This window comes from Pteropus alecto, unplaced genomic scaffold (assembly GCF_000325575.1).
Source record: "Pteropus alecto unplaced genomic scaffold, ASM32557v1 scaffold79, whole genome shotgun sequence".
Classification (NCBI taxonomy): Eukaryota; Metazoa; Chordata; class Mammalia; order Chiroptera; family Pteropodidae; genus Pteropus; species Pteropus alecto.
This window is the reverse complement of record NW_006494612.1, coordinates 6,391,193-6,405,042: the sequence shown is the minus strand read 5'-3', so window position 1 is coordinate 6,405,042 and position 13,850 is coordinate 6,391,193. Positions and strand designations below refer to the sequence as shown.

General features: G+C 39.0%; 1 protein-coding gene across 1 annotated transcript in view; it reads right to left on the bottom strand.

Annotated features, from left to right (window-relative positions):
* Nucleotides 1-1,104: 1,104 nt before the first annotated feature.
* Nucleotides 1,105-13,850, bottom strand: part of SLC16A10 (solute carrier family 16 member 10) — a 95,709-nt gene continuing 82,963 nt past the window's right edge. Inside the window, exons 6-7 of the mRNA XM_025042375.1 lie at nt 11,850-11,993; nt 1,105-2,376 (exon numbers count right to left, since the gene is read on the bottom strand). Of these exons, the coding sequence (XP_024898143.1) occupies nt 2,140-2,376; nt 11,850-11,993 (381 nt within the window). The 3' untranslated portion in view covers nt 1,105-2,139. The remainder of the gene's footprint in view (nt 2,377-11,849; nt 11,994-13,850) is intronic.

Below are 13,850 nucleotides of genomic sequence, written 5' to 3'. Positions count from 1 at the left end.
CTCAGACTATTGGACATTTTTTAGGAAATGTGTGAAATATAAACCTTTTCTGATATGAGGAAGGAAAAGACCTCGTACCTTTAATCTTGTCACAGACTACAGGCCTCTGGGTTTTTATACCAAGATATCACATGGAAAAATATTTGCAACCAAGGTTTGGCTTTCTGAAAACCCCTCAGAGGCCATCTGGGGCGTTCTCACACTTGATGTGAAGGTGGACAGACCACCAAGCTGAAACTTCACATACACACCCCAAAATGTCTACATTTCAAACTTTTCTTGGCCTAGTTTTTATGCAATAACATGAAACTACTTAAAATTCAAAATCATGAAAAATTATAAATTTTATATAAATATAAGTTAGGAAGAAAAAGGTTGTTAAATACATTTTGAAAAGATACTAAGGTTTGTCAGCACATGAGAGGAAAATATATGACTCTGTGTGGCACCCTAATAGATCCTTGGGCTCTGCATCTGAAAACTGTTATTTAGAGTACTCCTTATATTTAATTTCTCTAACAAAATCCAAATTTTAATGGTTATCTTAGTGTTTTTAAACTTTTGTAACTTTTACTATATAATCTCAGTTATGTGAAATGTCCAGGGAGTACACTATACTGAATATCTGACTCTGTTGAGGGTTTGTCCAATTAAGTACCAACACATTTAAAAAAAAGTACATTCATTCTGGATAGAGACCTAAAATGTACTATGTATCTAAATATGTGATTTTCCTATCTTCTGAATCAGAATATTCCATATATAAATCTTTCATTGTTATGAACACTAATTAATATGTTTGGCTGTAATACCCGCAGAACTTACTGGTAAGCCAGGGGCTTACCTGCAGCCAGTTGCTGTGTTGTTCTGCCTGCTTTGGAAGTTTCCTGTTACCTCCTTTATTCTTGGTCTGTTATCAGTTACTTCTAGTAGCAAATATCATTCCTACTAAAGTGCTGCTTGTAATCTGTTGTGGACTTGGAGACCCTAAAAAACTAAGTTTGTAAGGTGTAAAAATAATGTGACTAGCTGGAGAAAGGGGAAGGACTGAAGGGTTCTCCTACGAGAAGACTATGACCTTGAGAACTTAAATTTTATTTGGTCTGTGCAGTAGTGACTCTGCTTGCTTGATTCATGACTAGTTTCCCAATTGGCAAAGTTGCTAGATATGTGTGGTTCTGGATATGAGAATGAATTGAGCTAACTTTAACTGAGCCTCTCACGTGCCATACACAGATGATAGTACATACATTTAAATTTTATAACTTTATCAAATTTTCTTATAATAATTCACACTGGCACCCAAGTAATACTGGACATGAGACATCTTTATACTATCAGAAAATTTCTAAAGGTGAAACTCACATAACATAAAATTAACCATTTTAGTGGCATTTAGTACATTCACTGTGTTGTGCAACTACCACCTATATCTAGTTCCAAAATATTTTCATCACACCAGAAGGAAACTCCATGCCCATTAAGCAGTTACTCCTTAATCCTCCTTCCCTCCAACCCCTGGCAACCTATCACCACTCTGTTCTCTGTCCCTGCAGATTTACCTATTCTGGGTATTTCAAATAAATGGAATCATGCAACATGTGACATTTTATATTTGGCTTCTTCTCAAGATTCATCCACCTGGTAGCATGCCATAGTACTTCATTCCTTTTTATGGCTGAATAATATTCCATTGTACGGCTATACCACATTTTGTTTATTCATCTGCTAATAGACTTTTGGGTTGTTTCCACTAAATGCTATTTTTCATTAACTGTTTCTCAGGGGAATATGATCTCTTATACAAAGTATACATATTTTGACAGAATCTTCATCTCTTTCTAAAAAGAAATAATGTTCCCATTCCTCCAAAAACACTGAGTGAAATTTAAGAATTATGAAAGCTTAAAGCCCAGTACTGTTACACATTTTATTAAGTGTTTTAGATAATAGTAAGGATAAGAGGGACTCCTCAGCAAACCTATTTCAACATACCATCTACAGCTGGCCTTATTAAAAATATTACAGGTAAGGTACACACAAAAATGAAACACAGGTAACCAATAAATTATATTTTACATATAAATGAGACTTAGGACCTGTAGTAGAAAATGCTATGAATTTATTACTGGGGAATCATTACATACCTGCAATGGGTGGGCCCACAGTCATGGGTATAGACATGAATCCGAGCAGAAATCCAATTGCTTGGGAGACATCCTGGGCACCAACTAACTCAAAGGCAGTGGGGGCCATAATGGAAATGAAGCATCCATCGAAGAGGCCCATGATGAGACAGACAGCTATGAGGGCCCCAAAGACACTACACAGGGGAATCATCATGGACATCAGACCAATGAAGAAAAAGGAGACTACCTAGGACAGATACCACAATGTCAACTCTGCTTTCAGAAAAAGTGAATGTTACAATTACTGAGAAACATATTTAGGACTTTTAAGTAGCTGTTGGTAAGTTGCCTCCCTGGCCAGTTCACCTTGATTTTCATAACTGACTTCCATAATCATCTTCTCTGAGTTCCCCCAGCACTTTCTCGTATTTCCATTAAGGGACAAAGAGAAAAGAACTATTTTATATACTTACTTACTTTCCCTTCAAGCTTGTAAGCTCTTTGAGGTCAGAATCTGTAAAAGTCAACTTTGGACTAGATATTTATAAGGTTTAAGGATCATTCTTTAAGGTCAGTGCTCAATAAATATTTGTTCTTTGACTATCAGCCCAAATTCATTCATCAAACTTTTTTAATTTCACCTTTGAAATTATATATAATTTATTGATATTAGTCCTTTGCAAAATGAAACCTGCCAACAAGATGTGTTCTTCACATCATAGAGCTTTCAGTTTGGGGGTGATATAAGTTTTTAGATATTTAAATAATCAATTTAGAATATACTGCCTGCTAATATTCCAGACACAATGAGTACATTCAGACCAAGTTAGATTAAAATAAGTAACTATGGTATGATACATATTATATAAATATGCACTGAATTTTGATTATTCAGTACATGATTTGATATTATTACATAAATGATTTGATATATATTATGTAAATATGTACTGAATTTTGATTATTCAAATCCTAATTAAGTTTTGACTGTCATAGGAAATATGTGATACATAATATGTAATGAAAACAGTAAATACAGTCTACAATAACATCCTAAGAACTAATTTAGGTAATCCAATTTTATTATTTCATAGCATAGATCAGTATAATTATTATCTTCAAAGAGCATTTTCAAACATTATGTCTTTTGGTGATATATTGTAGAGGTACCCTACTTAAGTACCCCAGAGTTAAGATTGAGAAATATTTCGAGACATTAAACACTTTCATTTTAGAGTTAGAGAATAGTTAATAGAATCAAACACCTCAATTTGCCTGCCATTTGGAAGCTACTCTGCTATGTGAATAAAACCTGGTTCCTACCCTTGGGTTTGGGGAGATGAATACATAAATAAATGCACACGAAGTGTTCTAGATGTGATGTAACCAAAGTTATATATTTAAAGCATGGTGGGTATACAAAAAAAAAAAAAAGAAGCAGACAATTCAATAACTTTTTTAGGCAAAGAAGTAATTAAACCTAGACAACTGACTAGTCTACAGAATGTTTTAAAAAGTATCAGGTGTTTTAAAAAGTATACAAATAATAGCAACTATTATTTATTTACTATGTATTAAATGTCAAGCATTGTTCTACGAATTTTGGATAGTGATCCTTATATTAACTTTATGAGGTGGATACTAATGTTATCCCCATTTTATGGATGAAGATAGTGATGCTCAGAGAGGTTTGGTAACATGCCCAGATGGAGCACGGCCTGGAATCCAGGGTCTGTGTGGCCAGCAGCAGGGAGCTGATGGAACTGTTCCTAGAGGGTGCCCTGCAATGTCAGTGGGGATGGGGAGGGAGGGAGAGACCATATGAAACAGCTCTCTGGGTCACCATCTTCATCTGTTGTTTTTCCTAGGGCCCAGTAGGCACAGCTATGGCACACCAAGCTTGGTGGCCCATCTCAAGGCGGCCCTCACAACCTTAGTGTGCGTCAGGATCGCCACAGAGCTCCTGAAGATGCAGGGTGTGGGTGTGGGACCCAGGAACGGCAGTTTTCACCGTAACACAAGTGATCCACAGACCCCACAATAAGAAACCTGCTCTTGTAAAAGGTTTCAAACTCCAAGTTAGGTCTCTTTTTGATATCATCATACCACATAGCTGAGTAAATTTTTGTTCTTCATTACTAAAATGCGACTTTATGATAGAATTATAATTAGTTTAAGACTCTGAGTTGGCAATTTGTTTTTTGTTGTTTGTTTGTTTTTAACACCTACAGCACCTGGTCTTCCTAAGTATACTAACCAGGCCCGACCCTGCTTAGCTTCCGAGATCAGGTGAGATCAGGCACGTTCAGGGTGGCATGGCTGTAGCTGAGTTAGCTATGTGAAAAAAAATGTCTGGCACTTCATGTATCCTAAAGAATGCAGTCTCCCCATTCTCCTGGTTTTTAAATTTTCTACTTAAATATCTTTTTTTCTAACCCAACCCAACTTCTAAGAAAGCATAATTTTTTAGCAAGAGTAATTACTGGGTTTGCAGACTGGTAGGCAGGAAGGAACTAAGACTCAGAGGGGCCAGATTCTAGCTCTCTGTGATCTTGAGCAGCTAAAAAGATTTTCTGATGCTTCCTATCTATACAAGGAGATATAACAAGTATGTAAAGGTTTAAGGAGGTTTTTTTTAACCACAAAAACCCTAATATTCTTAATTATAGATATATTTTTAACTCTACTTACAAACATAAAAGGAGATAAACATGGAAAGTCATTTGACTCTTAGAAACATACCTATCATCACAAACTCTAGAAAATCTAGAATAAATCTTTAGGATATCATGGGGCCAGATACGAGTTTAGTTAAGAAAGCCATAGACCAAATATTCCCAACCACACCACTGTAATTATACTACCAGTGTTTGGCTAAGGGAAGAAAGAAATATATTTTTTCTTTGAATGTGTTTCCAGTCTTTTACTATTTTGTTCTCTTCCAAGATAAGAGAACCAGAGCGAACTGTTGAAAACCTAGCATACTACTTGGCACTAAGTCAATTTTGCTCAATAAACAAATGTTTGTTGGACCAATTTATGTAGCATAAGACTCAGGCACACTTTACTTTTGGTAGTTATCCTCATTTTTTAATCCACTTTAGGTCCCTTCAAATTTTTGTTCTTTGGTCAGTTTTGTAAGAAATCATTCACTTAGAGTTTCAAATTTATTACTATATATGTTGAGCGTATTTCTTCTTAATACTTAATCTGACTACAAATTCTCCTTTTCTCATTTCAAACTACATCAATTTGTATTCTCTCTTTTTCCATTATTTGACAAGAATTATTTAAATTTATTAGGTTTTAATAAGTCGTCTATATTTTAAATTGTTATTTCAAAGTAAAATTTCTTGTTTTTTAAGAATTGAGTTCATAGAGATTGACACATTTACTCTTTAGCATTTCTCAGAAAATAACTAGCTGATTCTACCTTACTTGTAGCTACAGTAGTGAGAAACAATGCACTTTCCCAGCAGGTGTCACTACACAAAATGTAGCTCAGTTAGGAGGTAAAAAAAAAAAGGCCAAGCTGGTGAGGAGATACCTGTTCCTCACACGCAGGGATACTCAAGCCATGAGGAGCTCGTGCCAAGGTTGAGCAAACTGCTCACCTAGGAAGTTCGGTATGTCCTTATCACTTCCCAAAACAAATATTGTCCCATATATCAAATATTGAGATGTAGATATTGGGCTCCAAAGTTTGAAAGGTGAATAAATTTAGTATTACATGCGCTTTTTCTTTCCTCAAACACAGCAGCTCTGATTAGATTTAAAAAAGAGATTCGAAGGTCTCTAATTCTCTTCCAGGCCCTGGCACTGACATTTAATAAGGCATTGACAGTTGAGTTGTCTTTCTTGCTTCTGTTTCCTTAAAACCATACAAAGAAATATCTTCTGTCATGACTCTAGGAGAATAACACCCTGCTTGAGTTAGTTATGTTACCTTTCCCATTTCTATCACAAAGAGAGCATTCTTGGAGAAATGTCAGTTTAACTTTTGCTCAGGAATCTAAGTACAGTTCAAGAGGAAAACTGAACTGTACCTGAATAAGCAGAAGGCATTTTCAGAGGCAAATGCACAATTGGCCACAGTTAGATTCAAGTGTTCCTCTTATACATTCATTCGATATAAAGTTTCCAGACTTTTAGAGCCTCTGGCTAAGAACCCAGGGCAAAAATCAGTTGGCAGCAGAGGTCTGCTAGTCCATCACAAACTAACAGGAAGTGTTCAGGCCACAGCCGAGTGTGGCTAGCTTCTTCTAAAGACAGAAGCCACAGTACATGAGTACCATCATTTCTGCCTGATGGAGGAACTGTCCCCAGTGCCATAGCTTAGGGAAGAATAGAGGGCCTTATAGTCTTATTTCTTATGCCTGATATTGGGAATTGCTAAGTATTTGGATACTATTTTGGAAATAGCTTGTGTTGGTAAAGCATATATCCCAGGGTATCTTTAAGAAAATGGAACAAAAAACTGGGCAACACTGATCAATTCATTCTACCTCAACCAGAAGAGGAAGCTTACAGAAAAAGATGGATATGAAAGTGATTAATTTTTATAAATTACAACAAAATTTTCTAAATTACAAAAATAACTCTTAATGAAAACATTATTTACAAAATTCAAACCTTAGAAAAATGTATACAGTGGTAGATGAAAGTCTGCCTTCAACCCCCTCCCACCTTCAACCCATGCCTACTTTCCTCGTCAAGAAAAACCACTCAACAATTTGGTTTGCATCCTCCTAGATCTTTCCTATGCACACACACGTTGTTTGGGTCTGTCTGCTTTACATACATGGGTATGATGTCCACACTTCAGTATGCCCATGTCACGAAGAAACAGACACAAAGGGAAAGTGATCTAAATCCAAAGTTTTCAATTCTTTCATTACAGTTATAACTTCCAACCTTTGAAACATTCTCATACTTCTGAAACAGTTACATATTCAAGACACAAATCTATAGTAATTTAATGGTGACTAGAAAGATAAGCTTGTGAAGAAAGATGGTAAAAAGATACCAGAACACAGCCTTTGCTCTCCTACTAAAGTACACACACTGGGAACCTTTGCAAAGATTTTCTTGAACCATTCTTATTCTGTACAATGCGGTTCAGTCATCTCTTCACTCAGCATTTAAAATTATTATGCTGAAAATACCTGGAGCCTGAGACCTTAATGAAAGTTTAAATTCAGAACTCTTGAGCAAGAGTCATAAACTCTTTGTTACCTCTAGTTCAGGATAACCAGGTCTCCTTTCTCGAGACCCGTTCCAAATCAGGATCTGCCTCAGTATTTAATAGAATATTAAAACATAATAAAAGCAAGGGTTTATTAATCATCTACTGGGCTGGCACTTCATATATGCTGTCACTATGAATCCTCACCACAGCCGTCTGCCAGTTCTGGGGACAAATCAGTGGCAGCACTGGTATGCACTCATGTCTTACTTCAGAGCTTGTTTTTCTAGCCTGTAGCCTCCCAAACCCAAGATGCCTATGACCAGAAACCAGACCGTGTGCAAGGTTGTGAAGTGTGTTCTGTGCCCAGCTGCTACTCAGAACTGGCTGCAAGGGGACAAGGAAGGGAGAGAACTGTCACAGCCCCAAGAGGTTGGGATGTAACGAAAGCAGGGAGTGGATGTGTCTGAGAAAACACACCAAGAAAAGGGAGGTAAACAGCAAAAGCATTCCAACCGTTAAAGGCTGGGCCAAAAGGCAGACAGCCAGGAGGGAGAGAAGGAGGGGGAAAGAGGAATGAGCAAACAGAACTCGAGTTGGACGCAGCAGAGAAGAGCCAAGAACCAAAAACCACACCGAATGTTTGGGAGTCGGGGCGGGGAAGCCAGGAAAAAGGAGAGAGTGCAGAGGAGTGAGGTAAAGGAGCAAGTCCAATAGCCTGTGTGGGTGGGGCCCGTGCTGGCTCCTGCGCCACTGTGTTCACAAGATGGAGCCAATCGCTGGCTCCCAGAAACTACAGGACACACTGAAGGCCTTCTTCTTTCTCCTTCACAGGCCTCTCTGAAATGCAGTCATCTCACCTGTGACTCGGCATGTACTATCCAGTGCCACAAACACTGCACAACATTTGGATGAAAAAAAGACCTAAAGGAAGACCTAAAAGGTTGTGACGAACCTTTCATCTAAAATGAAATTACTTTGAACTCACTGCTGTGTGAGTGCAGACAAAACATGGGACAGGTTAGGAAAGTCTGTATTTTCTTTTGCAAATTACACGTATTATGTATTAAAATGTGCTCCCAAAATATTGTAAGTAACCTGATTGACCTACCTATAGTGGGGAAATTTTTCAGAGGTTGCTATGGAGTAAAACATTGATGTATAAAATATACCGTGACTTCATCCAGTGTTGCATCTTATCTGGACCTCCATCATCTCTCACCTGGACCACTGTACTGGTCTCCTAACTGGTCTTCCTCCCCTCTTGCACTCCTGCTTCCCTACAGCAATCCATCCGCCACACACAGACCAACCATAGTGATTTTAAAATGTAAAATCAGACCATGTTATTCTCCAACAAAGACCCACTACACTTAAAATCTCATCACCTTGGCTTCAAGGCCCTGTATAATCTGACTCCACCTAGCTTTCCAACCGCTTACCATGCCACTCCCCTGTCTTCTCGAGTTCTCAAACATGCCCAGCTTTTTCTTGCCTTGAGTCTTGCTCCAGGAACTCAGAAACCATGTCTGTCTTGTTTATATCACCCCCCGCCAGGGTCTGGGCCTGGGAGATCCTTGGGGTGCAGTAAGCCTCAATTTTTTGAATAAATTTTTGCAAAGGAAGCTGAAAAGTCTATAATGCAACAAATGCCCATTAGAGGGCTCCTTTGACACTTGGGAAAAGACAAAATGTTCTGCTAAATGTTTAACAAAAATATCCACAGTCAGGTATCAATAAAAGGGGGAAAGATCATAGTAAATATTTTAAAAAGTAGCACTCTTCCAGCTATCTATACACTTCCTTCTAGCTGTATGAGCAGACTCCCTGCGGAGTCATAGAGTGAGGTAGCCTCTCTGTCTCTCAGTGTTCTCATCTCTACGTGGAAATAACAACTGATGGTACCATCCTCAAAGGGCCCGGGTGAGCAGTAAAGGAGATAATGCACGCAGAGCACTTAGTTCCTTGTCTGGCATGTGGAGGTGTTTAATATGTGGTGATGTTATTACTTCAAATCAATTAATGGAAGTTATTTTGTGTGTGTTGCGTTCCATCGAGTTGGCTCTGACTCCTACTGACCCTATGAAGGAGTGATGTCCACAATGTCCTGCCCTCAACAGCCCTGTTCAGCTTCTACAGATTCATACCCATGGCTGCTTATATAGAATCAATCTATCTTATATTGGGTCTTCCCCTTGTCCTGTTGTCTTTTTTTCCCCAGCGTTATTACCTTTTCCAAAGAACCCTGCCTTCTCATGATGTGCCCAAAGTAGGAAAGCTTCAGTTTTGTCATTTTTGCCTCTACCTATGTTTCAGACTTAATTTGTTCTAGGACCCACTTGTCTGTCTGTCTGGCAGTCCAGGGTATCCTTAGAGCTCTCCTCCAACACTTTGTTTCAAAAGAACCAATTTTTTTCCTATCAGCCTTCTTCACCATCCAACTTTCGCATCCATACATAGTAAGTTACTGTATCTGTAATAAATGCCTTTTCCAATCATTTTCCTGTGCCTAAACTCCACCTTTCCTTTAAGACCCTGCTCAAATACTGCCTCTCATCTAGGCAGTGAGCAGACATGCTCAGTCCTTCAATCCCTAGACCCCTTTCTGCTCTCCTTTACCTTCCTTCCACAGCCAAGCTTTTGGGCAAAGTTGTCTATATTTCCATTTATTCAACTGATCATGATCCATCTTTTGCACCTGCCACTCCACTGAAACGACGTCTGTTGCTAAATCTAATGAAAACCTTTTAGTCTTTAACACGCCTGCCCTCTCACTAGCTCCTGACACTGCTGACCACTCCTGCCCCTGGAAACACTCTGTGCCCTGCTTTTTCCCTACCAATCTGGCCACTGCCTGTGGGTCTCCCTTGCACACCCCTGGTCCTCCACTCATCCCACGGCCCATGAATGCCAAAGTCCCACAGGTCTCTTATCCAGACTCTCAGTAGCTCCAAACCCAACTTAGCTTTCCCACAAGCACCACAAACTTAACATGGAAGACATGAAATCATCACCTTACTCTGATTTACTGAATTACTGATCTTGATAAAACTGCAAAACCATCCACTCTGTTATCCGAGCCATAAAACTCAGACGCAGCTTAGGTAGCTCCTTCAATCTCTTATTCCTTATATCCCTATTTTACTCCCTGTTTGATTCCAATATCTCTGCCTTGGTTCTTCCTGCCTGGAGTACTTCAAGAGTCGCCAACTGATCCCTCTGCCTCCACTCTTTTTAAACAGCTTTACGGAGATATAAATTCACATACCATAAAAGTCACACATTTAAAGGAGACAATGCAACGGGTTTTGGTTCATTAACAAGGTTGTACAACCGTAACTACTGTCTAATTTTAGAATATATCATCCCTGAAAGAAACCCCATACCCAATAGCAGTTACTCCCCATTTCCTCCTCCCCCAACCACTGGAAATCACTAATCTACTTTCTGACTCTATGGAGCTGCCTACTGTGGACACCTCACAGAAATGGAACCATTCAACACGTGACCTTTTGAGATTATCTCAGTTCTTACCCCCCTCTCCTCTTCTTGCCACCCTTCAGTTACTGGGTTAAACTTTATAAAATACAACTCATATCAATCATATCACTCTCTTGCTTAAAATCCTTTAATGGCTCCTGGTATATTTCAGAATAGAGTTCATCCTCTTTTGTGCTCATAAAGTCCCTTGGCAACTTGGCTCCTGCCTGTCCCCCCAGCCAATCAATCTACTGTTTTCTCTTTATTCTGTTCAAACACACAGTTTCCCAGACATAATGTACTATGTCACACCTCCCCCTCTTTGCCCTCTGCTTGGGACACCCTTCTCTATCTTCCTTGTTTATCTAATTACTACTCAGCTCTTAGCACTCTGCCAGCCCAGGAGGCCTGCTCAGACCCTCACTGTGATTCAGATGCTTGGTGCCTATGTTGCTGTGGCACCCATATGGCATACCCATCATTCCACTGCTGGAACACCGTATTATCTATCTCCCCATGAGACCATTAGCTACTACTAACTGAGGGCAAGGACCATGTTTCATTTGCAGCATTCAACACAGTGTCTGGCATGGAGTAGTCAAATTAAATACTTGTCAAATGAGGTCCATGTGATCTTAGAATTAGCATTTGTTTAGTGTGTACTACACAACACCCAGAAGGCAATTTTCAAAAAAAGAAACTCAAAAAGATACACACATACAACACTGAATTCCACAAGATATTGTAAAAGGCATATGATTATAAAAACTATGCCAAAAATAAAACCTTCTTAGAAAAAGCAATGAGCAAAAAATATTTTAGTCTGGTGGAGTTCCCTGACAAAACAAAGAAGGATGTTGTTTGATCGCCAATTTTTTATTTTGAAAACCCAAAACTCATAGGTGATTTTGCCCTTGAAAAACTGCTTGTGGAAGTTAGGTTCTAGAAAATATTTCTCATTTTTACAGAAAAATTTAAGCAAATAAATGCATATAATGAGCCATAATAAGAATAATTTTGCAGGGGGGGAGGGGGAGGGGAGCTTAAGAAAGTACCTGTAGATAAACCTTCTTCACACCAGGCACATAGTCTGCAATCCGGCCAAAGAGCAGCCGCCCAACCCCTGACGTGATGCCAATGCACATGAGGACCACCTCTTTATTGTTTTCATCTTGAAACCTTTCATTCACATGTTTCATCTGTAGACCAAAGAGGAAGAAGACACATTAAATATGGTAGGAAACCTTGACAAGTTTTGAGGCTTTGTACAAATGCCTTTCATTCTCTATAGCGTTATAGACTCTCATCCCCTTCCAAATTCAAATATTTATAAAAGGGGCTCTGTGATCATTTTTTCACGAGAACATATGAAGGAACGCTAACGTGATCTAGCTTACGTGAAAGAAATAAGTATTTTTATAAGAGGCCTTTTTAAAAATTATTAATAAAGCATTACCAACACACTTAATAGGTTAACATCGAGCCATTCGCTAAAGAGAACAGACCTTTGAACACACCGCACAAGCTTGCTCTCTCAGGGTCCAGCACACTATCTCCTCCCCTGGAAGGCAGTCTAAGGACCAATTCTGGAGTTTCATTTCTTCTAGGTGGGCCCGAACCAAACTAACACTGAATTAAGGTGTACTGGAACCTCCAGGATTAAAGCATAAGGTTCTCTACCTGTGAATTTGCCTATTTGTGTGATGTTAGAACAGATAAAGATTCAGTTTAACACAGTGATTGAAAGAAAAGCCTCTAGACAGACTGCTTGGGTTCAAGTCCTGGTTCCATCCTTTATCAAGCTTATGACCCTGGGTGAGCTCTTAGCCTCTAGGGCCTGTTTCCTTATTGGCAATAGTACTTCAAGAGGCTGGTTGTGAGGATTAAATATCTGTATAAAGAACTTAAAAGAGTGCCTGACACGATAATGATCAGATATTAATTTTAGCCTATTTTTGTTAAAGGGACCTTTTCCTTTAATTTACAGTCTACTTAGAACAATGACTGCAAACCAACAACCCGCCAAAGTTTAAGAAGGCAGTGTGACCAGGCAGGTGTTATACTGGGTGACACAACATGCAGCTCAGCACCCAGTCTAATATTAGCTTTGCTCCCATAACCCAAGTTTTCAGTCTGTCATCCCTTTCTTAATACTTCCATTTTCTCGATCACCTATCTGTGCTCATGGCACGGAGAAAAAGCATGTCTGTACTCCTACTACTTCCTCTGAAATTACTGAGCTATTATAACGAACACAGTTGTTCCAAACAATCAGACTCACTGTCCCCTACACCAAACACTGGCTTGAATTCTGGAAGCCTGCAAAGCAGATTTCCCAGCAAGCTCAAAGACCCAGATGGTTCCCATGTGGCAATAGCAGCCTTTCTGGATGACATCGCCTTCAGAGACTTCCATTTCGCATTTTAAAGCCCACTTGGTTATGCCAATACCATCAAATCTGTCTTTTCCCTTTCGAAACTGGTAACTATTCTCCTTAACTTCTGTAGTTTCACACTGATCTAGAATAATCCTAACTATGGCTAACTAATCCTAACTAATCTCATCAGTGCTTATTCATCAGTTGCCCACGGCCTACATCTATACTCCTTAGTTTGGTATTAAAAAACTCTCCTTATCTGTCACCAATTTATCTTTGTACCTTTATTACCTACTGATCCTTGACTCAGAAGTAGAAAACTCAAAATGTCTACAAGACTCAGGCAAATAGCATAAAGGAGTAAAACAGACTGTTGGAAAGAGGGAGCATACAATTCAATTGATTATTACCATATTGGACCACCAGTGTTGCCAAATCTACCTCCTGACCCCCTCTTACTTTAAAGAGAAGTCAGAAATCTGGATTATGTGGAAATGTTGGCACCTAACTTAAATTTAGAACACTGCATGATCCAACCCCATCCATGCAAGCCAAACAAAACATGTCTGCAAACTGCATTAGGCCAGCTTTGATCTCAGCCCTAATCCCATCTGGCCCAGCAGGACAGATTTATTCAGTGTCTGAAACATTCTCACCTCTCTACATTTCTATTGTCTCT